At 44.0% G+C, this 25,843-nt stretch overlaps 1 protein-coding gene across 1 annotated transcript in view; it reads left to right on the top strand.

Annotated features, from left to right (window-relative positions):
• Positions 1-16,343, top strand: part of GALNT10 (polypeptide N-acetylgalactosaminyltransferase 10) — an 84,903-nt gene extending 68,560 nt beyond the window's left edge. The window contains exons 6-12 of the mRNA XM_050905348.1: positions 185-368; positions 1,265-1,382; positions 9,841-9,948; positions 11,811-12,032; positions 12,758-12,874; positions 15,007-15,156; positions 15,925-16,343. Coding sequence (XP_050761305.1) covers positions 185-368; positions 1,265-1,382; positions 9,841-9,948; positions 11,811-12,032; positions 12,758-12,874; positions 15,007-15,156; positions 15,925-16,092 — 1,067 coding nt within the window. The 3' untranslated portion in view covers positions 16,093-16,343. The remainder of the gene's footprint in view (positions 1-184; positions 369-1,264; positions 1,383-9,840; positions 9,949-11,810; positions 12,033-12,757; positions 12,875-15,006; positions 15,157-15,924) is intronic.
• The last annotated feature ends 9,500 nt before the right edge of the window (positions 16,344-25,843 follow it).

Genomic DNA, 25,843 nt, shown 5'->3' with positions numbered 1-25,843 from the left:
TCTCAGTTATTGCAGAAATACCAGATAAATTGATATAAATTGGAGCATCTGCCCAAAAGAGAACGAATGGGAAGAAAGCTATGTCGTTCTTGGACAACTTCATATATTGATGCTCTTTTCTGTAATTTCATGGTCAAAGGAACCAACTGGTGGAGGTTTTCTAACGTGTTTCTCCAATCTTCAGATCGCATTGCCCGAAACCGCAAGACTATCGTTTGCCCTATGATTGATGTTATTGATCATGACCACTTTGGATATGAGACTCAGGCTGGAGACGCAATGCGAGGTGCATTTGACTGGGAGATGTATTACAAGAGGATCCCTATTCCTCCTGAGTTACAGAAACTTGATCCCAGTGATCCCTTTGAGTAAGTTACTGAAATGCAGTGTGCTAAGAGCTGGCTAACAAAATAAAACCCTGTTACAGAGTTGGCTTACACTTCAGTGTAGTAAAAGTCAGAAGCTGGTCTTAAGCTACTTGCTTTTTGGCAGCTGTTTGCTTTGTTGGTTTAAAAGAAATGCATTGTGTAGTAGCTGTGAACGCTCTCCTTTTCATTGCTATTTTTTGCCACCTTAATTCCCGCAGAAGTTAACATTTCATTTAAAACTGTAATGTGTAACATTTAATGTGGTCATTTATTACTGAGATCTTTCAAACATAACTTAGTATCCCTAATGCTCTGCCAAAAACAACAAACCAATGGCGGCTTATATGTCATTCCCAGGTGGGGGAAGAAGAAAACCTAGCAGAATAATTACAGCAATTTTGATGATTGCAGTGCATTGCAGAAGTAAATCTGTGATCAAGTTATGTTCTGCTGTTGCTGTGCTTGCCAACATTGAGACAGTTCTGCTGTCCTTTATACTTCTGCAGTCTTCAAAAAAAACCCCAACAAAACACTTTTTGAGGCCAAGCTCAATGACTTGATCGTACTACTGGGACAGAGCACCACATGTGCAGCATATGGGTCCCTCTGGGAGAGGTTATGTCCTGCCACTTAATGGTGAACTCTTTTGCCGGTTTGGAGGAGAGGCATTGGCTGGTTCTGAAGGGAGCCTAGTCTGGTCCTCCTCATTTGCAAGTGGGAAATTAGTAGATAACGCAAAAACGACTGTTTGATGTTTCGACAAGGCTGCAAAGGCACTGGGGACACTGGGTGGTGAAAAGACTATTTGTCAAATCTTGGTTTGTTTTTTTAAATGTTTAGCTAGAGATCTGTATCTTTGAATGTGCTTGTAATATGGAGTCTGGTTTTTCCTTAAGGTCTCCTGTAATGGCTGGAGGACTGTTTGCAGTCGATAGAAAGTGGTTCTGGGAGCTGGGAGGGTATGATGCAGGTCTGGAGATATGGGGAGGAGAGCAGTATGAAATATCCTTTAAGGTGAGCTATGTTCTCTGGAAATTACTTTTGTTTTGAAAAGTAAGAATTGTTCTGAGGCGCAGAATGTGAATGATCTATCTTGTCCTTGCTTTTGCGTGTGACTAAAGGTGAAAGAGCTGGGAGTAGTAAGATAGTACACAGAAGAAACAGCGATGATGTGACCAGTCATTTGTGAGGGTCAGTTTTGGAGCATGATTAGCTGGGGTGTCCCCCGTTCTGTGGTCACAACTTCAGATGCATGCGCTCTTCCCAGCAAGGGTAAGTCAGCTTGTGTGGAGCTCTCTCTGACTGTTAGGCTTCTTAATACTCACCCTGGCAAGATGATGGAATACCCTCCTTCTTGAGGAAAGGAGGATTCAGGCAGCGTTTGCCCAGTTGAGTACCTCAGTCCTGAGCTTGAGTTCCCAGAGATGAGAGTAACTTACTGTCTATAGTCAATCCATCTGACTCCTGGCTGCAAGGAACTGAGACCATTAATTACCCTGTAAGAAATCCTCAACAATTGGAATAATAATGCTGTTGCTGGCAATGACTTCAGATCATTATCTGCCTGGCTTGGGGACAATTCTGTTACTTATTGATTGACCAAGCTGTTCATTTGAGGGCTTTAAAATAAGAGTTAGCCAGCTGACCAAAAATGCATACTAAGAGTAACAAGTCACTGTGACCCACGAAGACCACTGGTACCTGTGTTATCTTAGAATATGGCACTCTGAAATCCATTCTAGGAAACCCACTGGAATGTCCCAGACCACTGAAGGCAGGTGGTTAGTCTTCTCTTTGGTGATGGGAATCCTTTCCATAGCCTGGAGCGAATCGAGTAGCCTTCTACATTAAACTCTGTTTGGGCCACTGTGTGGTTTCTCTTTCTGAGGTTGAATATAAAAGGTGTCTGGATGCCACTGAACTAAGCTAGTTGACATCAGCGTGGGGCTAGAAGATGGTAGCGATGCTAACATAGTGCACAGTTTAACTTCAGCAGCTAAAATTCCTCATGTCTCCCCTGACAAACAAGTCAAGGCTGATCTCTTACAAAACAGATTTCTAAATCTCAGTGCCTCTATACAATTCAAAGGCATATCAAACTATATTCAGCAAGCCATATTACCATACATACACACCGTGTACTACTGTACAGCAAACAATGGAAGAAAAGACATTGTTTTCAAGACAATGTAGTTTCTTCCGTTATTTGCTCACAAAAAAGCCTCAGCGATAAAACCACATTGGAGGTCCCTTGTCCTCTGTAATGGTAGCAGGAAGGGAGGGGCAGGGGCAACGTCTTTGGAGATGTCATTACAGTTAAAGCCATTTATTCTTTGTGTTGCATGTAATGAAATTGTGTAACAATGTCATTCTCTGCAGGAGGGGCAGTGCCAGTATTCAGCCTCTTTTCCTTGGCCTTTTTTGAAAATGCTGGTTTCCAAGAGTGATGACAGTGGCTGGGCAAGCCCTTTGTCTCTAATGCCACAGCAGACAGTCACACTGCTTGATCTGCAGGAAATAAGACTACTTCATTCATCTGTTTGCTTATCCTCTCTGAAACACGCTGTGTTTTATTTCAGTCCAGAGATGGTAATTTATGGAGGGATAAATTTGCTTTAATTAATCTCTGCAAAGACCCCCTTTTTTCTTTCATTGTGCAACAGAAAAATGAAGTTTTAACTGAAAGAGGCTCAGTGTATTTTCAGAAATTAAGATAAATTGATACATTCATCTGTGGCTGATAGATTTAATAATTCTGCTGGAATTGCAAGAATAGAAGGTTTGTTCGTAGAATTTATGAAGCTATGACACTTCCTGGCGAGCTCAGAGCTACGTTTTTACCTTTAGTGGCAGACCGAGATTTTGTAGTTAAAGGGGCACTGTCAAATAATTTAAAGCTCTGGTACCTGCTTTCACATTATTTATTATCTCATGGGAATTCAGATTCTAAGTGTGCCAAACTTACAGCCCAGCTTTAACAAAGAATCCATTCCTGTGCCTGGGAGTTGTGGGTGCAGGTACTGTTTTGTACTGCTGGTCTTTGATGCATTGCATCAGATCTGGCCTTCTTGAGCCTCACCAGGAGCAGATTTTTTTTTTTTTTTTTCCTTAACCATATTCTTTTTTGGCCATGTATGGACTGTGCTTTACAGTTTTTTGCCTTTATTTTAAAATCCAGGGCTCTGTTGCTGAGAGACTGGAAATAAACAAGTTTATTTAGGAGCTTCTTGCCTTTCTGTTTTGAGATCATATATATTTCTGTCATCAGCTGGCTCTGCTTCCTTCTGAGAAGAAACTTTCAGGCTGAAGGCAAGCCAACAGAGAAACCATCAGTGTTTAGCACCTCAGAAAACATTTAGCCGGAGGATGGATCAAACTCTATTACTAGAAGCCTTGCTCCTTGTATGAAATGTATACACCAAACATCACTAGAAAACATAGCATGCTGTAAAACAGAAATTTCTAGATCAGAAATGAAGGAGTCGATCTCTCCGTTCCATATTCAAGCAGAAAACACACGCTTCTTCCTTCTCTTGACCTGTGTGTATCCAGAATGGCTCAGTGCCTATAACCCAGTACTTCTACAGGTCAGGGATCTTCCTATTTCAGGTCATCATCAGGTGCAACAGGAAGATTGCAGTCTTGAATTTTAGTTGCAGGCATTACACTTGTTCAAATGAACCTCATTTTTTCATGAACCCTGCTTGCAGAATGCTCCAGGCAAACTGCTCTGCAGATCTGCGTGGTGTAAGAACCATTCTCCTCCATCTCAGTGGCTTACCAGATGCTGACCTTTGAGTACATGCTTGTATTTTGGAGAAAGGGTAAACAAGCATGGACAGATATTTCTGTGTGGCACTTGTTACCTTTCCTTTCTGCTGTCCCTAACTCTACAGCCGTAGTTTCTCTGTTCAGCGGACTTCATTGAGGTGGGTTTTTTTCACTTTTTGGGAGTCACTTCCATACCTCTTAGTTTTTCCTGGTCTTTTGTATCTTTCTGCAATGACGTGAACAAAATTGAATACTTTACCCGAAGTGACAATATGTCTTTCCTCTTCTAAACACAACTTAATAGCTCTGATTTTCTGAATGCTCCTGCGTACTCAACAAGTATCTACATTCTGCTGCCTACGTAACCTCTTCATTTTCTTTAAGATTAATGTATTTAATTTGGAGCAGTATAAGGAAGCATTTAAACTGTTCCTTTCTGCAAATGCTACTTTGTACAGTACTTACCTACGCTCAGTTTTATTTGCTATCACGTTGCCTCTTTTCCAGTATTTTTGTGGCTTCTATTCTCTTTGGCTTACGTAATCTTCACTAAACTGCTTCACGCCTCTCTTCCATAAATATATAGTCTCTGATTTTTTGGGTATGGGGAAACAGAAGAGGAAAACATGATGTCTCTGACTCGTATAGGCATAAATATAGATGTACTTTGTACCTCAGATCTTGAGTAGTGTGGTTCTCAATCCTTTAATTGTACATTGTACTTCAAGAGCAAAGAATGAGAATCGAGGATGTCCCTCGCTAGGTGATAGATCATTTCAGTTTTAGAAATGTTTGTCTTGTAATTTAGAGATAGTAAAGCCTTCATAAAATTCAAAGGGCTTGGTGCAAACAAGCCACGTTGACAGTTGCCCTGAAAAGAACAGTTAAGGCGGAGGCAAAAGAAACGGGCAGTACTCGTGGTCTTCGCTCCTTGCTTCAGCAATAGGAAACATCCACTGCGCTTTTTCTGGTGATTGTAGATCATTGCATTTTTCCAGATCCTTTTCCCAAAGCATCAACATGGTTTGCTTCTCCTGATTCCCATAGCATAAAACATGTTGCATGTTTTCCAACAAATCCAAGTGCTCCGTAGCTTCTGTTTGCCCATCTAGTGCATGCATCTCCTTTGCCCCATGTCAGCAGCACATTTCTGATGCACATTTTGCCAATGGCCCCCTGGCAGGTGCATAGTTAGGGTGCGGCTGCCAAGGGATCACTTCTGACAGCATTTCTAGTTGTATCGCTGAAGTTAGTGCTGATTGTGAGCCTCCACTGCTTATTCCAGGCACATACTCGCACCACTTTCCAGCAGCTCACGTTTGCCCACACTGAAACAGGCTGGGCATTTTGCTGCTTTTTTTGTGTGGGTTTTTTTTTTAGCCAGCACATGCTGCGTGATTCTAAGGCTCTCTGCTGCAGTACAGGGTGGCTTCTTTCTCCCTTCCCGTCTGGTGATGCAGAGATCAGTTTCAGACCATTGACTTGAATTTTTGGCCTCTGTTCACCCTATGTGCTTGGTTCAGGTTCCAGAGTAGCCTCCCACCAAGCAGCAGCAGGAAAGGGGACCCATCCACTCTCTGAAATGTGATTATTGGAAAGTGCTATCATTACTCTAAAATGCTCCACACGGTGAGGAGGGGCCATGCTGGTGTATGTTGTGTGAGAGAAGGCACTGTTCAAACACATAGATCCCAGTGCCTTTTGAGCTACCTTAATCTTTTACAGAGCAGTAAGTCCCAGCTGCAACAGCAGCTGATGCTTACAATACAGAGGATTAAGATTTTCCTGAATTGCTGGTTGCCCTTGCTTTCATCCTCTCACCTACCTTGTTATGCAGAGAACGCCCTTGACTTATCCACTGTGTCCTTTTCTTCCCACCTTTCAGTGTGTGCTCAGATAACCAGCCAGCTTCTCTCCATTCGTCCATCCTATGGTCTTTATTTCTGTTGTGGCTTGCAGAAGCAGCTTTCTTTTCAAGGCCTGACTCTTTCCTTTGTGTTTTTTCCCTCTCTTGGGAAGCATTGGCTCATCATAGTGCAGTCTTTGGAAACCATAAACCTTGTATACCCAGATAATTTGTGTTCACACACCAACTGCGGTATTGTATTGTGTGTTTGAGAGGAGAGGTTCAGCTGTCTTACGTGACATTGTTTTCTGAAATAGCAGAAGGGGAATTGGATCAGCATAACGTTCCCATGTAGAGAATAGGTGGCATATTATCTTGTGCTTTCATAGCACACTAGCTGAGTCAAAGGCTCTTGAGTCGCTTTATGAATATGGAGCTACGGCTCTCCAGGCCACTGAGAAGATGGAAGTAATATCACCGGTGTTGTTATTTTACTTCCCTTGTATATGGTTTTATTATTAGGGTGAGATTGTGGCCTTAGAAAAATCTGTTGCGGTATGCCCATTGACTTCAGTGCAGCCAGGTTTTCTCTTAATTCTAGCAGAACTGCCAGCTGCTGGATTCCTAGCTCAAAATGTAGATTGGTAAAATTGTGCCTGAGGAGGAAGAGAAATTTCCTGTTCTCTCCTAATGAGATCTGATTAGATCATTGTATAAAACACTGCCTGCCTGACCAGCTTTAATTCTTGTTCTTACGGTGTTCTAGTAAATGGCTGATTGAAATTAAGTGCATCAAGTTCAGGCTCTGATGTTTACTGTCATGTCAGCCAGGGAGATGAGGCACCATCTCACCCTTCTGTAAAACAACAACAACAAGAAGAAACTGGCTCCCCAGGCCTAAGGAGAACACAGTAAGTGACAGTCAGTGTTACCGTGAAGGCACAAGGTGCTGCCCCACAGAACAGCACTGTATTTTTAGCAGTGTGAGTTCTGGTGTGTCATGCCTGTGAACTGTACCCTTCTTTAAAAACAACCGAATATCACTAACTGAGTGGAAGCGTTCTCTCAGCTAGCACGCAGCTATTTTGGGTTTGCTTCACTTGCAGTTATTCCTTGACAGACCCTTGGATGTGATTCTCCTGACCTTTAACTCTAGCTGTCTAATGCTTTTGTTAGCTGTGTTTTACCAATGCATGTCACGCTTCTTCCCTCTCCCCCTTCTTCCAGTTTTATAGATAAGGACTGGTAATTGTCTTTATGGAGGTTGTAATGAGTTCTGTCACCACACAAAGAAGCTCACTAATAAAATAAATCAAAGCAGCAATGAATGAATGGAAAGCATGCTTTTAAAATTAGATTTGTACTGCAAGTGCCATACTGTCACTTGCAGCATGAGACAATGTTAAAAAGGCACTGAGTTGGCAAAGTACCTTGAAAGGGTCACTGAGCTCTGCTAGCAGGAATTAGGAAGCTTTCCATTGCGTCCATGCAGCACTAGTAATTGCAGCATAATTTGGGAGTAAATATTTTAAAGCATGATTAGGAAAAGAGCACATAAAACTGATCTTAGATTTTACTTGTTCAGTAACTCAGTTAAGTAGCTTTTCTTATCATATCATTACATGTGTTTATGTAATGTCATCTTCTGTGCCTGGGGTCTTGTACCAGCTTGGAGCTCTTGGCCCAACATATATCATCAGTTCTGTCTAGCTTCCCATTCCTGCTGCCTCTCCAACGTACCACTCAGTAGATAAGTGCTGTCTGTATTATTGCTTCACAAGATCTGCAGTGCAAGGACAGTGCTCTCCTCTCTAGCTGCATATTGACTGCAGGGGTCTGTTTCTCACGTTACTTAGGGAAGTCGTGTTTCGAGAGGAGATGTGTATTCATGGTGGCCTGACTGAAAGCATTTCCTTAGAGATCAGGGGCAGGTGAGGCAGCCTGTGGGCAGGCAGCAAGGCTAACAAGCTGGTGTTTTCATTCAGGCTTGTGTTGCACTCAAATGCAGCTGCTTGTGAACCGATAGGGCTTTCGTGATGCAGGGTGCGGTGCACAGGGTAAGAATATGGGTTGTTGAGGAGTGTGTGTGTCTGTGCAACTGAGCTCTAGGCTTCTTCAGCTGTTCCTGCAGGTTTTTGTAGTTCCCAGATCTGTTGCAGCTCTTACAGCCTTGCACAAACCATTTCTGTCATAAAAACACAAAACATCCCCAAATTCTTGTTTTCTCAGTCTACCTGTTAATTTCCTAGCAGAGACACCGTGGCCCTCTGCAGCAAAAAGCACAGCAGCTACAGAATAAGAAGCATTTCTAATTCCACTAGAAACTTCACAGAAGCTGAGCACTAGTTTCTTTTTTCATCTTCATCTCTTCTGTACCAGCCTCTCAAGACACAGCAGGGACAAAAGGAATGAAATTCTGTAGAAGGAGTGTTTGTCAACTTTCTTCTTGTCTCTCTCACCATAACAACATGTAATTAAGTACCTTGAACTTTAGAAGTTGCCTGTGAAAAATATTCCTCTGAGAGCAACCAACCTCCATTAAGGTATATGCAGTCAGCAAATGACTGTAATTATTAGGGCCAGTAGACAGAGCTGAAACTCCAGAGGACTTTAGTGTCAGAGCTAATAATTATGCAGCAGCCTTGGCCAAATATTTCTCTTCCGAGCTAAGTATTTAATATTGTCACTGTAGAATATTAATGGGATTGCCTGCTATGTGGGAAGCTGTTGACTAAGCTCATTGTACAGTGAACTGCGGTGGCTCAAATTAGCCACAGTGAATGGAGAGATCAAGAACACCGCATCAGCCTGCAGCGCCAGCGGACCTTCTTAAATACTGCTGCCTTCGGGGCATTAACATAAGATCTGGGGACAAAATGAAGGGCAAGACAGTGTCGTGCTTCAAGGATTCAAAAAGTCATTTGTTTTGCACACTGAAGGATATTTTTTCTTTAAGTATTGGTTAGGTATCTCTGGGAAGTACATATGAATATATTTCTTAAACCTAATGAAGTAGATTGGCTGGTTCAGAAAATATCTCCTTCGGTTTCACTTGGACAAAATGATTACATCCATGCTATAAATAAGGAATAAAAGAAAGTTGTTGCAGAGTGTTGGCACAGAGTGAAATCTTCCCAGATGGGGAAAGAAACTTCTGGGCCTAATCTAGACATTAACCAAGCATCAAGGTAGTTGTCTTCAACTAGCAGTGTGTTCCAGTGACTTTCTGAGGGCTTTTTTAAAGCTAATTATGTTTTCACCAGGTGGGGATTTCTACTTAATTGTAAGGCTGCAAAAGCAATGAGTGCATGTCAGCAATGAAACTACATGAGAGCTGTGATAACCACGGGAAAAAGTAGCAGTTTCTTCTGGTTTCTGGCACTTGAACAGGCTCATGAATTCCCTGGAGTGTTTTGCATAACACATGACCTGTACTACAGAGATGGCCTCCCTTTTACAGCAACATTACACAACCTACACCCAGGTCTTACATGGCAGTCCAGTTTAACTATTGTGGTTACTATTGCTGTAATAACACGTATCAATTTGAAGTGTGCTGTTCTCTGGGTGCTTGGATTTTTTTTCTGTTCTTTTCTCTAAAGAATGCAAAATTGAACTGTTTAGCCATTGGGCTTGATAGCACTTGTGCTAAATCAAGGCTTGCTGCATGGCTCTAAGCAGGTAGTTATAGGATTTGAGACTAAGGCAAGGAGGGGGAGGGTATTTGGGAGAGAGTGTACTTCAAAGTAAAAAATCTGGGTTAAGCTTTTTCATGTCTGGAAAGTCTTTCTCTTTTTTCTTCTTCATTTTTCTCCCTATAACCAAGAGTGAATGTGTATCTCTGCTGTTCCACAGGTGTGGATGTGTGGGGGTCGCATGGAGGACATCCCTTGCTCTAGAGTTGGTCATATCTACAGAAAATATGTTCCATACAAGGTTCCAACAGGAGTCAGCCTGGCAAGAGTAAGTGGCAATGGCATCCCCCACGACAGATATCTGACTGCAATGTGACCATGCTGTTGTCTCCTCGCTCCACAACGGGAGGCAAATGTAGGCTTTGTAGTTCATAAATTGTACAGTGGTCAAATTGAGCTGTTTTGCAGTGGTGGATGTGTAGCACAAAGGGAAGAGGGCCTAGGGGAGCTGCAGACTCATGTGCGGACAGCTGCCGTGCTCCAGACGTCAGCCATTGCGAGGTGTTGGGAAGGGACTTTGCAATCAGGCGCTGGCTATGGAATCACCAATAAAAACAAGATATGGCTTTATTTGTATAATACTTCAGTCATTTTATAGCTGTGCTCTCCAAGAGCAGCAGGCTTCAGTGTAGTGATTGTGTTTTGGTGATTGAAAGACCTCTCAACTTCAAGCATCACAGACCACCGAAGGAGCAAGCTGTAATTTTCCACAATGGAATGTTCTGTGCCATCTTATTTCTTAATCTAGTGTAGCCCAAAGAGGAAAGAGCTTTTGCCTATCATGCGCTAGGTTTCTCCAGTTAATTTCCAAATTGAGAAGGGATTGCATTGCCCTCTGGTGGGAGAAGAAAAATCGTAGGAGCAGGAAGGCTGCAAAACTAAAAAACACAAAAAGGTACCCTGCTGTTCTGCAGTCTTATGGCTTGCACAGTGTTAACATGTTTCCTAGTTTAATAGCATCACCCTAGTTATAGATTTGGATTTATTACTCAGCCCATCAATGACCTTTCAGAGCAATAGAGTGCTCTCCTGTCTGTGCTATCTCTTCAGGAAGGAGCTATATTTCTTTTGATTCGGTATCTGGCTCTTGCGTACTCCCACAGTGCTGGAAGGAGATGGCAGACAGGTGTAGGGAAGGCTGTTTCTTGGCATCTAAGATCATACAGTCACCCTGAGATGAACACCTGCTCTTGTGGTGTGTAGGCTGCATTTGGGGCACGGTCAGCACACTGCTCATTCTTAATGTACTCATTTTTTTGGTAGTAAATGACCACTGCTGGACTGACCACCTTCATGCAAGGTGGGCAGTGCTGCTGGGTCACTGAAGTCATGACTGCACATGGCATGTTACTGTGTGGCACCAAGAACGTACCTGATGTTGCCAGAGAACAGTCCAAGGTCCAACGGTCTCTTCAGTGTGTTGTGACAAGCAGTAGGGCGGGTGTCTCAATAGGGTGGTGTTCATTGCTCTCTTGGAATTACAGTGGATTAAGCTTTACAGCGATGTGTGAAATACACTGCTGCCAGCAAGTAAACCCTTTGCTTCTATTCTGAAGGGTCATCACCTGAAAGTTCCGTATTCCTGCGGTATCTCAGAGTTTCTTTTAAACATTTTTTTACCCAAGAAAATGGAAAAATAGTGGTAAGAAAGAATATTGTGAACTGAAGCTTTCCAGAAGGGAGTACTGCAAATCCCATTCCTAGATGGATATAAAAGATGCAATAAGAAGGATTTAAGAAAGCAGCTTTTTGTCAGGGACCTTTGAATGTCCAGTGGTATTTACCAGCATCATTTTCTGACTAGCTTCTTTACAGAAAAAAAAGGAAAAAAAATCCCAACTTTTGATTAATGTTGTTTTTCTTAGCCACAAGAAACTAGATATAATGGCCAAGTGCCAGGATTCTGTTTTGACCTCAGCTGAAAATATCTTTCTAAAAGTCCCTTGGAACTAGAGAATGATAAAAATAATCTTTGTCCTGAAGCTGGAGAGAAAGAGCGGATGTGAATGAAAATCCTTTCTGAGCAAAAAACACGAGAGCTGTTTTAAATGCTAATGTGTGAGTAGTTTGTGCAGAGTGGTCTCAGATGTTTTTCCCTCTCATTTTCACACGTGGCTGTTACCCACACAGAACTTGAAGCGGGTGGCTGAGGTGTGGATGGACGAATATGCAGAGTACATATACCAGCGTAGACCAGAGTACCGGCATCTTTCTGCAGGGGACGTCGCAGCTCAGAAGGAACTTCGCAACAACCTCAACTGCAAAAGCTTCAAGTGGTTCATGAACGAGGTCGCGTGGGACTTGCCAAAGTTTTATCCACCAGTGGAGCCTCCAGCAGCTGCCTGGGGAGAGGCAAGTTTGTGCTCTGAAATCTGCAGTGGGCAAACAGACTGTGGTTTGGTTTTTTTTAAAGTTGCCTTACCCATGTGCTCCAGTACCAGTTTGCTGTAAGGAAGGTGGCAAGAGAGCATTTAAAGATCCTGCTTGATATGTTTCAAAGACCAGAACTCCTCTACCATTATATTGGCCTGATCAAAGAAGGCAGTTAGGCAGCCGTTTCTACTAATGCACAGCTACAAAGAGAATAGAGACTTGGCTTGTTCTGCATGTTACTTATTTAGTAGAAGGCGGAACATGCCAACAGGGAGGACTAGGGAGAGGCGGCAGCTGAGCAACAGTAGAAATCTTGTATTTCCAAAGGGCTACTCTGCTCCTTAGCTTTCCCATCTGAAAGCCAGAAAAACCACCCCTGTTTTTGAAAGTCAGCTGTGTTCTGGGAAAAGAATCACCCCAGGAGTGAAGTCACGGATTGTTATGCACAACAACACAGGTGGCTCTGCAGTCCTGTAGCTAATGGGTTTTGCTGTGTCCTGGAGGTTATTGTACAGCTGGCGATGGGTTCCATTTTGAGTTCCTGTGCTTTCTTCTAGCTGTTATCTGCCCGCTAAGATACCTAGTTAAGTGAGGAATCTTAAAACTATCTTCATACAAATGCTGCCACTATTTGAGGCAATTTAAGCCTTCTTTCCTGTCACTTGGTGAGAGTAGGAGATTCAGTGACTAATTTACTATTTCAGATACGCAATGTAGGAACTGGGCTGTGTGTGGATACTAAGCATGGAGCCCTGGGATCCCCACTGAGGCTGGAAAACTGTGTGAAGGACAGAGGAGAGGCAGCATGGAACAACGTGCAGGTAACAGTCCCTCCGATAAATCATCGGCCCCTAAATAAATTTGGGGAGGGAGAAGTTATAAGAACAAATGGTTGAGAAGGAAGGCCATTGCAGAACTCTCAGGTGAACGGAGGGTGCTGTGCACCCCAAGGCTCGTGTGCTAATTATACTTGATGGGCTTGTAGCAGGATGTGGCTTGTGCCTGTGGCAGGGTCTGGAGCCTGGCAGACTTTATGCAGAGCTTTTACCTCCGCTTTGAAGTTCTCAGAGCGAACAAAAGCAAGCACAAGAAAACAATATGCCAAAATAATAAACCAGTAACAAGGCAGCTGTAATATGTAACAAAGTGCATATTGACTTCAAAGGTTGTGCTGAAAGAAGTGATAGAGGAGCATCATGCATATTAATGAACCTGCAGGAGCATTCAATAACCGCTTACTATCATCCTTCTGACAGGAGGCAAATGCATTATAAACACCCAACCATTGCTGGAGAGAGATGAAACCGGCCAGGCTATAGATTCACTCTCTCAACATATAAGGTGCCAGAAACGACAGCTTTATTGTAACAGAAGGGAGGGAAATATTAGTTTGTCTAAACTGTAGCAGCTGAGCTGAGAAAAGATCAAGAAAACAATGCCTCTATTACAGAGCCATGCATAACTCTTCAGGGGAATGGCTTCAGTAGTAGAAGACAGGGTTGTTGCATATCAATTTTGATGCATGAAAACTAGAAACAAAACCAATTTACTTGGGCACAGTCCAAAACTAAGGCTGTGTTGTGTCAGGAGGATCTTGAACAATTAGTGTTGGCTTATGTTTAGGAGGAGAATGTGTTTTGAACTTCTGTGTAGCATTGAGCCTAAATGATTGTGGTAATTCCTCTCCCAAGAGAGGTTTAGAGAGACAGAAACAAAGTAGCTTCTTTGTGAAAACGTTTTTGGCCATGCTGCTTCAAATAGTAGCACCCTGCTCCTTACTGGTCTTTCTTACTGCCCCATAAGATATCTCTTGAGAGGACCATTCCTCCACCTGGCTCCAAGAGGAGCCCCCAGAACAGCCTTTCCCCTTGGGGACTGAGAGAGAGGTGTGCTGGATAGTAGCCCTTCAGAACCACGTTGGCTAGTGCTGGTCACAGAGGACATTTGCACCTTTGCCAGATATGCTGTCCTTGTCAAAGCAGAAGGCAAAAGCTTGACAGCAGTGCCTGCCTTCAAACAACTTTATCTTTTGTGGGATTCGGTCCTGTGATGCTTAAAACATGTCATAAGCCAAGCCATGATTATCAGACTGAAGATGCAGCTTGACCACGCTACTATCTCAAGCCGTGGCCAAAAGCAAATGTCATGGGGACAGGGCAAGGAGCAGAGCATGTATGTGGTGGTAGCTGCACTGACTCTTTGCCCATGGTCCAGCCCTGTGACTCAGGGATTTCCAGGCTGCATGTGCTGGCGTCCGGCAGCTTTCATCAAGGCCACAGCATTGCCAGGCATAGGTTGTGCCTAGTTACTAGAGCTAAAACCCTTTCTCTTCTTTTCTGTAGTATCCCTCCTTTCATTTCACCCGAAAGTGCGAGAGATCATTGCAGGGTCAGTAGAAGAGAGCGTCAGGAAGCATTGCCCTAGTGTTTGCCCTTCCGACACTCCTGTGGAGTGGGGTGGAGAGCTGTGGGCTCCTGGTCTCTTGTCCCAGGAGGCGTGGGACAGACTCTTCTCAAGGTGACTGCAGGCTGCCTGTGCAGACTTGGGTGTTTACTGCCAGCGTTAACTCGGAGCTCCTGTAGCTCTCTGCCTTTTTTGCTAGCTGTGAAGTGCTGTAATTGGTCAGCTGCTCACTTAATCCATGATGTATGTCTGCATTGCAGAGACGTTCAAGGCTGCTATTAGTACCTAAGCTAACTAGCATGGCTGTTTACAGCAGCACAGTCTCATTTAGCATGCTGTGTGGCAGTCTGCGGGGTAGCTGTTACAGACTCCCCTAGTCAGCAGTCCCTGTCCCCAGAGGTGGAAGTAGTTTTTTCTCTACAAGGTATTGTCCTTTCCCTGAAGCCATCCCCACCCTGTGGGCAAAGAAGGGAACATCGTTCTGTTGTTCTGCTGGTGAAAGCACTGTGCCCAGTCCCAGCCAGCCTGAGGGTCCTGTTTGTCCTGGCAGGTATTCACATTCAGCTGGAGAGAAGACATCCGTCCCGGGGATCCTCAGCATACCAAGAAGTTTTGTTTTGATGCCATTTCCCACAGCAGCCCTGTGACCCTCTATGACTGTCATGGAATGAAGGGGAACCAGCTCTGGAGATACCGAAAAGTGAGTGTGTGTGCGTGCGTGTGTATGCGTATTCTCATTTAAGGTTTCAAATTGCCTGTAGGCACTTAAGTTTCCTTAAAATGTCACCACTCATGTTTTATTCCTTCTCTTCATGTAGCTGTGATAAAAGAATCTGCAGACAATCTGTTGTCATTGTGCCATTAATTACCCTTGATTAGAAAGAGGTGACTCCCCTGTTCCACTGGTTAGAAATGGTGAGGACTGCTTCTCCAGGGCTTGCTAAGCAGGACACTCTCCTTGCAGTCCTGTCCACAGCTGGCAGTGAGGTGATGCAACACCCTTGCAAAACCTGTTTGCAGAGAGGCATGCTGTGTTTATTGCTTTGTTCTGAATGCTAGAAGATCATGCCAATAGTAGATAAGGATTTATTCATCCTCCGACTAAGCAATGCTTTTGTGTGCAACAGGTAAGTAAATGCTTGACTAAATGTCCTGTCCTAGTCCTTGCAATCTGCATGCACTGTGCTGTGGAGTGACTGCAGCAGGCTGTGAGCCTGTAGGCTGGAGAACCTGGCTTCAGACGTAGCTTTAGAGCTTCCCAGTGCAGATATAAGGATTGGGCTGAATACTGTTGCAAGGCGTGGGAGTGGACCCTGACACTTGCCAACCAGTTAAGTGTGGAACAAGTTCCTCAGATACATCCAAGTGACAAAATAGCTTGCCTTGGTTTTTAAGACTTCATTCTGTTGGTTTTAAAACAGCTTTGCTTCTCTGCTTAGCAGTCTCACATCAAATTTCTCTTCTCCAGGACAAGACCCTCTACCATCCAGTAAGCAGCAGCTGTATGGACTGCAGTGAGAGTGACCGAAAGGTCTTTATGAATAGCTGCAACCCTTCATCTCCAACACAGCAGTGGATATTTGAACATACAAACTCAACCGTCTTGGAAAAATTTAACAGAAATCTTGATCTTTAAAAGACTGAGAAAATATATATATATATTTTACAATTATAGTTTTTACTGGGGAGGGTTACAAAAAATTTTTTTAAGAGTACTTTTTTTTAAACCGTTAATGAAGGTAAAAGGGAGAATCTCAGGAGAAGGTTAACTAGCAGGCCAGTCTTTATTGCGAAGATGCTGCATCCTTCTCTTCTGTGGATGGTGGAATTTTAAATGCTTTGCCGGAGCCACTTCTTTGCTGAGACTGAACAGAAACTCTGTTTTTAGAGGAGTCTGAATGTGATTCAAACTGCTTTTTTTTTTTTTTTTTTGCTTTTTTTTTGTTTTGTTTTATTTCCCACCTGGGTCTGGTGTTAAATGATTTTGTTATCCAGGACCCTCCAGGACTTTCTGTAGCTGCTATACTACCCACTGAAGCATTCCCACACAGGTCCTTTATCTTACAAAGTCCATATAAGTAAAATCTTGAACACAAGATTTAATCCTCTGATCAAAAAAAAAAAAAAAAAGACCATCAAAATGTAAAATGAAGTGAATATTTTTTTGCCCTAAACCAAAATTATTTCAAACAGGTTGAGTATTATTACTTTCCAAATCATAGCTCTGATAAAGGAATGAGCTGTAGTGGAAGTGCAGCCAAGTGTTTGGAATATCGCTGTAGTTATTAGGGATGAGGAATCTGGGTTTCTGGTCCATTCAGTTTGCAGTCAGTTTGTCACTCACTGTTGAATCTTCAAGGTGAAAAATTAGCAGAGGATTTTTAAGTAAGCACAGTTCTTGCAGGTAAAGATTTTTGCTAAGAGCCTTTAGATATCAGGTTCCAAATTTGCCTCTTATTCAGAATCTTTTCAGCACGGCCACCCCTAGGGCTTTTCAGAGTTAAATCTACTACATGAAGGCAACTTCCATTTTTCCTTTAGAGGTTTGAAGGCTAACTTAATTCACAGTTGGTGTGAGCAGATTAATTCAGGATAATTAAGTCAGGGCTGAGATTAGCCATTGGTCTTTATCCATTTGTTCATCAGTCTGTGGTTTGTTGCAGTCATGAGTCCTGTGGTCAGTAGTGTTCTAGGCTTGTGGGAATGTGCTATTAATCTCTCCTCTTTTCCCAACATCCACAGCACTGTACAGTTTACTGTGCCTGGAAATCTGTTTGCTTAAGCAGAGATGTGGGACTGATGGGCCCATTTCACTGGTACCCTGTCCCTTGTGTAGTCAGTTAGCAGCGCAAGGTATTACCCTTCTGGTTTGGCTGCAGGATCTGCCAGACACTGAACCAGAACTGTCTCATCCCAGGAGCTGGTAAAAAGTACTGACGCTAAAGGATGAATGGAGGACCATTGTTTTCAAGTCCATCCGAAGCAAGTGTTTAAAAAAAAACCCACCCTAGTTTAAAATGAAGTTGTTGCAAAAACAGATTTACTAGTTCAGCTGACTTAGTCTTATACTGAAAGCAGCAGTGGCATTTTCTAGTAAAAGCTGTGAATGGCAGTGCAGTTAACCTTTTGCAAAGATGCTGCGTAAATCAATAAAACTAGCCCTTTTCCGGTAATTGGCCAGCTCCACAGTTTGTCCAGCTGCCCATGCAGGAGTGTTGCAAGAGTAGGTAGCGTGCAGCCAGCTCTGGGAGTGAAGGGCTGAAACACTCAGGGTAGGAGCGGGGCACCCCTCTGGGACTCTTGATAAGCACGGTTAATGGACTTGCCCTCCTTGGAGGGGCAGGAAAGCTCTGCTCTGGGGTGTCTTTCTCTCATGTGAAGGCAAGGAGATTTTTGCTTAGTGTCAAGAAACAAGCAGGCTGGCTCCCTCTGCAGCGCTCCGGAAGTAAGAAGCCCTTTCTGATGTTGCCAATTGTAGGATCGTTGTCCATGTTTCAGATGTCTTTGAGGCCATGTAGTGCTGTGTCTTGTCAACTGGGAGCAAACTAGGACACAACTGTCTGCCTCTCAAGTCTGATGTATTGACTGTGAGGCTCAAAATCATTTCCACCTCTCTCACCTTCACAGCTGAGGCCACGTCTGCCCTCTTCTGCCAACTTACCTGGTACGTGCAATCACGAAGCAAGGGAAACACGGGCATTGCATTACGGCTGGGACCAGGCTTGCCAAATGTGTTGGTGTCTAACATTTTGGGAGTGAAGAAAGAAAAAAAGCTCTAGGCTTTCCTTGTGACAGTTTTGCAGCAGTATTGCTATGGAAGTGAGACGAGCGTCAAACACAGTTGACATCTTATGTTCTCAGTAACTACACTATGTCTGTCATTAGGATCCCTTTTCATTTCTATGGGAGACAGAGCCGCCTTCCAGTGCTTTGTGTCTGACTGTTGCTTTCCTTAAGTTATTAATGCTCTCATTAGTCTAGTAGTGCTGACTGTGGATCACTAGATGGCCTGACTAGATGTCTTTATGAATGTTTTAATACCTGTGGAACAAGAAGCTGTTTGTCCATGAACAGTGCTAGTTTTTTATAATGGGGACACAATCAGCAAATTTTATAAATGGACTGTAGGTCATTCTGCTCGCAGCTTGCAACTTTGTGTGTCTTAGTTTTCTAATGAGAGGATTAGCTTCTGTTTCTAAAATGCATGGCTTGCGTTGTACTTTGGCTCACCTTGTGAAGAGAGTCCTAGCTGCTTGGCTTGCTGGATGCTTGCTTCAGAGAGAACTGCAGTAACGAACAGGTCTTTTACCACTTGGTGATCTTAATTTGGAGAGAAAGGACAGCTCTTAGCAGTTTGCACCAAAAGATTAGGTAATTGTTGAGGCAGTTCCTGTTTGACAACCGACCACCAGTACATGGAAACTGGAGCTTTAGTGTGAGTGGTCCCACTGGGTCCTTCTCAGTATGGTTGATCTGATCTGTTTTCTGAAGATTTGGGATCTGAGTGTGGTAAGTGCCTCACAAATTCTGTACACTTCTGACTGGCTCGCTGGGCTTTGAGCTATTAATTTATTTACATCAATTATACTTTTCAATACCCTAGAGGCTTTGCTGACTAATGAGAAGACTTAATATAGCCAACCATCCACTCATTGAGAAATAGAAGCTGTATTGCATCATCTACATCTTTAATTGAGCCTTTGCTGGGCAATCTGGTTAATTATTCCAATTACTTTTGGTTATTTGTAAGCAAAATTGCTAAAGCATGAATACATAAGCAAATCTTCACATCTGCATGCAAGTCAAGACTGGAGATTAAATACCAGTGATTATCTAATGCAAAATAAATGTTTTCATATTTTTTCCCCAAAAGTATTCAAACACTGCTCTCTCCATGGCTGCATAAATTCTGCTGCTTTTAAGTATCAGAATCCCAGACAACAGGGGGATCCCTGGATGTGTGTTATGTTGCATAATAATACTTTGATTTGCTCTTGAAGCTGTTGTTGATTTATACTGGTGCTAATCTCTAAGGCCTACAAACAGAGTAATAGGTTTGGGGCTCTTATGTGTGCAAGGTGTCTTTTTTCATGCCTGGGAAATTAACTTTCTTTTCCACACCGTAACAGAGGAACATGTGAGCCTTACTGAAAGGGGAATACAGCATCATTAAAATAAAGATGTGCCTTTTTAAATGTAAATGTACAGCAAATGCTTAAACTTGAACCATTTCCCAGTGCCTTGCTGGACAAGAGAGAAGAGGGGAAGGGGTTAGGAGATAAGGATGTGAGAGAAAGCTTGACTCATGCAGTGTTTGTGTGTGTTTTTTAAAATGTCTGACTTTAAGTGCAAAATTTGTGTGAACGACAGTAATTCAGAAGATCCTGGGTTTCCTCCGTTAAATCGATATCATTAATGACTCGGGGGGTGGGGGGGTGGGGGTTGTCACTCCTAATAGGAAGACTTGGAAAGGATGGCAGCTTCCTCTCGGTACACTGTAACAACTAAAGCTAGACCAGACCATGTCTTGGTTAGCTGTTGGATGTTTCACCTCATGGTGAAGGCTCATGCATTTCACCGGCATGCAAGATCCTGCATTTTATTTTCTAAGTATCCAAATCAGAAATCACAAATAGTCCCAAAGGCCTATAAAATCTGTAGCAGAAGTGTCTTTCAGAAAGTCGATGCCTTCCATCACTGGGAAACTTCTAAAGGGTGTGTTCAAATCTCTAATACAGAAGTAGCAAGAAAGCAATTTCTCAGCTTAACTTTCTTCCTGGTTTGTTTTACAATAGTCTATGCACAGGGCTTTGCTTTCCTTTACTGGAGAGTTCCAGTCAGCAAACTTTCCTCCTCCCTGCTGCACTGACACACCAATGTACTGAAAGTCCAACAGGCACCACCAGCAACCGGCATTGCAAGAACACGGTGCTGTCGTAGCTACTGTAGGATCATTATAGTAGCTATGCTGGCTTACATCACCGAGGGGAAAGGAGAGAGATCTCCTAAAAGTCATACTGGGCAATCACATAACTGCTGGGTAAAAAGGGAGAAGCTTTTACATTAAATTGTCTTTCAAGATATGGACAGGCACTTGAATGGTTTTGACTAGAGAGAACAGACAGCCTCTAGCAGTCAGCCTGTCACGCTTTCAGTTGAAAGAGCCCTGGTAAAGTTATGTCTGAAACAGTCTGGCTCTGCTAGCACAAGGGATTCAAGTGTACCTCGCATCCCACATCCACTCCCAACTGCTGTGGTTCATGTTCCTACCCACCTACTGTATTTCTAACCACTTGCAACAAAGGAGCCTGGTGGTGCCTAAGTCGGTCCTTATCTGACAAGCGGCAATCTAGGTTTCCATTTTAACAATCATTTAGCATGAAAAGCTCCTTAAAGAGTTAGCAAACTGTTGCCAAAATGGTGCGTAGCTTTAGGTTAATGTCAGAGTCTGTGGGGGTGGGATTAAAAGGTCTTTCACAGGATACATAGCAAAAGGGGAGCTGGACGGGGAGTCAGGAGCACCGGGTCCTGCTCCCAGTCCACCAGTGGCCTATTACTTGATCTTAAGCAAGGAAAGTCTGTGTGCTGCAATTTCCCAACCTGTGCAAGATTTAGCTTTAAGTGCTTTATTTGCTGACCTAATGAGTGTTGAGTCTGTATTTTAAAACAAGCTGCAAGTCCTCACCTGGTTTGAGTGGAGAGGAGAGATGCAATGGGTGGAGAATGGGAAAGCTGAGATCTGAAATTTCCATCAGCATTCAACACACAGTTGTCAATTCATTTCATATTCCTCATTAACCAGTCAGATTGATTTATTGACATTATAAATTTAGAGCGTAACTGAAATAAACTCTCCTCCTGCTCCAATTGCTCCTTTGTAGTGTCACGCTTTAACTCGGAGATCTGTGTATGAAACTAGGCAATGATAGATTATGGAAATCCTAATGAAAATCCGGTGTCTGTTTTTTGGACTCTGCCTCGCTAGCTGAGTATGCTCCTTTAGTCACTGCATTTGAGCTTTCTTGATGCTTCTGTATGACCCAAAAGGCTTCAATGAGTCCAGAAGATGTGAGGGATTTGGGAGTTTTATATAAAGCTACTGGATCTACGTGGTCTTAAATCTACTAGTTCAACTCTTGGAAAAAAGTCCGACTTCCAATTAGTGAGCAAGCAAATGTGAACTTCAGCCACAAAACAAGATAAAAACTGATCAAGCTAATAGACTAAAACGTTAGCCCTTATGATGACAATAACAAATAGCTTTAGCCTCTAGGGTGGAGAAGGGAATTGGTTTCAAAATGCATTCTCCAGGATCTCGGTGATAAGGTCTAAGTTTGTCTATTCCTTGTACTGCATGCATTTTATCTGTAAAACTGGATGGTGCCTCTTGAATCAGTGTATATTTATTTTGTGCATATTAGGACCAACAGCCTAATATCTGGGGGTGGTAAAGGACTTGTAGCACTTTAATGTAGTAGCTTTCATAAATCGGGAATCATTGATAGAATGCCTAGTGTTTTTAAAGTTGAATGGACTTCCTTTTATAATATATTTAAAATAAATTTTTAATGTGTTTTATGAAAACTGTGTATGCAAAAATGACTGTCCCTGCCTGTTTTGCTCCAGTGATTGATTTCCCTTCTCTCTACTTCTTATGAGAATAAGCTTAGTTACCCTGGTCTGCTGCTTCCCCAGCATAGGCTTCCTGCCACGTCACGCGCCGCTCTCCTCCAGCCCCCTTGGGAAACATCCTTCTCAGCTGCCCTTTGTATTGGGTGTAAATTGCAGGGTTTACTGCGTTCACGCACGAGCAGCCGACAAGCTCACGCCTGAGCGCTGTGTTGGGTGTACATGGCAAGTTCAGGCAGCTGGGGGCTGCAGAGGTGCCTGTGGGCATCTCCGCGTCTGCCCCTCACACCTGCTTCCAGCCAGCTCTGAAACCGATTGGAACGACCCATCGTGCCCCAAAAGTCCAGCCCCTCAGAGGACCCTGCAGCACCTCAGCTCAGCCAAGTTTAACGAAGAGCGGCAGCCACGAGGGGAGGAGACACATGAGGAGATACGTAAGGAGATGTGGACAAAGCTGGAGGAGATGTGGAGGGAGACGTGTTGGTGCAAGGAGGCGCGCTCCCCGCCCAAGGGTGCAGTCCTGGAGGGACCATGGCCATGGCGGAGGACTTGTGCCGAGGTAGGACATGCCCGAGGGATAGTGGCCACGGACGATCCTTGTTGGTAGGGCACACTGGGAAGCACAGAGGAGCGGAGAAAACCCAGCATGGAGAAGTGAAGACAAACAGTCACGCACTTGACCCTGACCTCCTGCACCACTTGTCACCTCACTGAGTGACTGGGGAGAAACTGCGTATGAACTGCAGCAAAGGGGAGGTGAGACTAGGAACAGTGGAGGACAGGTTTTCAGATGGAGTTTAGCTAAAGGAAGGAGGAGGAAGGGTGTTTACTTCAGTGTGTGTTTCCTTTCTTTTCTCAGTACCCAAATCAGTGATTAGAAGTTTGTGTTAACTGGCAACTAAGTAAGTAAAAATTCCTCAGGTTGATACCATTGCGGATGATGCAGTGCTGGAGCATCCTCTGCTGCAGTGACTGCCTCGTGGTCAGGCTGCGGCTGGCTTTCCACAGGGAGGAGGTTTTGAGTGTAGTTGGCTGCTACTCTGTGTGGGCGAGTCCTTCGGAAGAGGGGCTGGGGTGGGACTCTCAGGCACTCTTGTCCCCCTGACCAAACACTGCAATGCTGTCATGCCGGGATGGTGACCCTCGTGCCGTCCTCCTTCCTGTCATGCCGGGATGGTGACCCTTCGCAGTCCTCCTCCGAGCACGGGCCTTGCTGTCCTCTCAAGAACAGAGCCTTGCAGGTGAGGCCCGCTGAGAGCTGACACCTGGGCAGCAGCCACCATGCCTGGGACACTTCCCTCCCTGAGCCTGCCATCAGCCGTGTGTTCAAAGCAACACAAAAAGCTTTTCTCAAAGGCAGTTTGTGTGTTTACTGCTGAGAGATATGGCCATGAGCATAAAATGTTAAAATCGCCTAAGCCTATACATGCATCTTGTCTGAACTACCTTTTCCTGCAGTTTGGGGGAGTTCAGCATCGCAGAACTGTTGCCCAGCTTAGGGCAGGATGAAGCTGTCACTCCCCTTTCTCTGCGTATCTGCCTTGAGAGCGGCCGCTGGTAGATCCATCCTACGCCTTGGTATTCAGGGGAGGGTTTTTAACAGCTCGCTGCCCTTTTTGTGTTCTAATCTTTGCGCGGGGAGAGCAGTCTTTCAGCCCAAGACAAGGTAAGTTTACAGGCATTGCTCGTGGCCCTGTCCTATGTTCCCATTAAGGCCCTCAGCACTTTTTACTGTCACCATTTCTTCTGTGGCCCTCCCAACGCTCCTTTTTACTTAATTCTATAGGGTGAAAAACAGTGAAATAAACGGATGGGAGACAAACAATAGCACGGGGGAAAATCTGCATGTGTGAAGGAAAGGAAAAGCTCTTTCTTGGGGGACCAGCAGATAACTGCAAGACATGCTCCTAAGGGAAGAGTGTGCCGTGATTCTTGGCCACGGGAACGTTTTCCAGGGGGAGCATGTGCCAAAAGCTGTGACAGTTTAAGCATTTTAGCAGGTTCAATATGTGCCACCCTAGAAAAATGCTGAGGAGAGTGGGAGTTGGGGGGAAGGCGCTAGGGCAGTGTTTCCATTGGCCCCCAAGGTATAGGAAATGGAAATGGTCTGATTTCTGACTGGAGGTATAAAAAAATTAAAAAAGGCTTCTTCTCCGCACATCTTTGGCAGCACAGACCTTCTGGAGAGTAGCATTTCTGTCACAAGAACCCCGAACGGCTCCATTAAAACAGGAAGTTCCAGGTGACAGCTACCTCGCAGACTTAATCTTTAGAGGATAGTGCTGCTCCAGCTAAGATTTAAAGGCCTGTGCAGGTTCCCCTAATTTGATTAGAGGGCTGGCTTGGATGGGCAGGCTATTACAGCTTCAAAGGCACTAAAGCTGCCTGGGTGCTGATGGGTTTATGAAACATTGTTTCTCACTTCATTGCAGCTCCCACAAAGAATTATTAGATCGGGTTAGTGATAGATACCTAATAAAGAATGTCTCTATGAGGCAGTTTATTTCACAGCAAGCTAGTTCCGGACTAGCAGACTGTGAAAGCTTGAGGTTCCCATGAGGATAAATATGCTGAAATAAACTGCAATTATACGAACACCTCCATGCACTTTTTTTTTTTTTTTTTTTTGAAAGACTGAAAAGAGGTGTCATTGTGCTAGCCTGAGCTGGAGGTACTTAGCATTGAATTAGCAAACAGACAGTGACAAAAGCAGGGTTGGTTTTTTTTTCCTTTTAGTAGGCATTGCAAAACAACTTAAAATCTTTCCATTTGCATGGGATGAGAGTTTGCAGCCAAAGATGAAATACAGTCTGATGGTAAGCGCCAACCTGTTCTGGCACTGATGGTGCCTGTTTCTCCAGCCACTCCCAGCTTCCCGTAGAGGAGTCCAGGGAGCACCTGCAGAATATCCTCCTCACGGGGACAGGAGGAAGTCCTGCCTGTCATGATCACGTTCCCTTTTATCTACTCGCTTGCTGCTATTATCATCTGTCCTTACAGTCTGTGTTTTCAGCTTCCCGAATGTCAAGATAGTCCTTCTGCAAGATTTCCTCAGCCTGCCGCTTGATTTTTATTTGTAATGTTAAGATAAACCTAGAAAGCTTGCTATCGGGAGCTCTGAGATCACTGTCAGCCTTTTGGTGTTTTCCCTTTCCCAAAACCAAGGGAATATCTGTATGGTTTTTGCCAGGAGGGCGTTACTTCAGGCAGGCAGATCCCAGGCAATTTGGCCAGGGGCTTTTATAAACAGTGGTGTCTTGCTTTTTTAAACCTCTCTGCTCTTCGCTAACTGCTTGTTGTTCTGCGGGTGAAGTCATTTGTTTCCACCACCTTCCCATTGGAGTGGCCGGCTCCTGGGAACCGTGTCCCCAGGAGAGTGCACTGCGGTTCTCCACTAGTCACACGGACAAACAGAAATTAGTAATTGCCTGAGGGCACCAGCAATAAAAGCTAAGACAAGAGGCAGAACTGTTGAGGAAGAGTATTAAGTCCCTGCCTTCCAGATTTGTTCTGAGACATGTTTGGTATTGCAAGGACTGCCTGGAAAATACAGATTTTAGCGTTTCTCAGTCTTCTTGCGGGGAGCAGGCAGAACAGGCTGCAAGACGCCTGTGTCAGTGTTACTGTGGAGCAGGCTGATCCGATGACCAAGGGCTTTGAGGAGTCTCTTTCTTGCAAAGGTATTTCGTGTGTGTGATTCAGCACAGTTCATCCCATGCTAACGCACATTGTTCCACGGGTAGGATTTCAGACTTTGA

The sequence above is a fragment of the Gymnogyps californianus genome, chromosome 14, assembly GCF_018139145.2.
Source record: "Gymnogyps californianus isolate 813 chromosome 14, ASM1813914v2, whole genome shotgun sequence".
In the NCBI taxonomy this organism is placed as follows: Eukaryota; Metazoa; Chordata; class Aves; order Accipitriformes; family Cathartidae; genus Gymnogyps; species Gymnogyps californianus.
The sequence above is the reverse complement of the archived record's forward strand: the minus strand, read 5'-3'. Positions and strand labels throughout refer to the sequence as shown.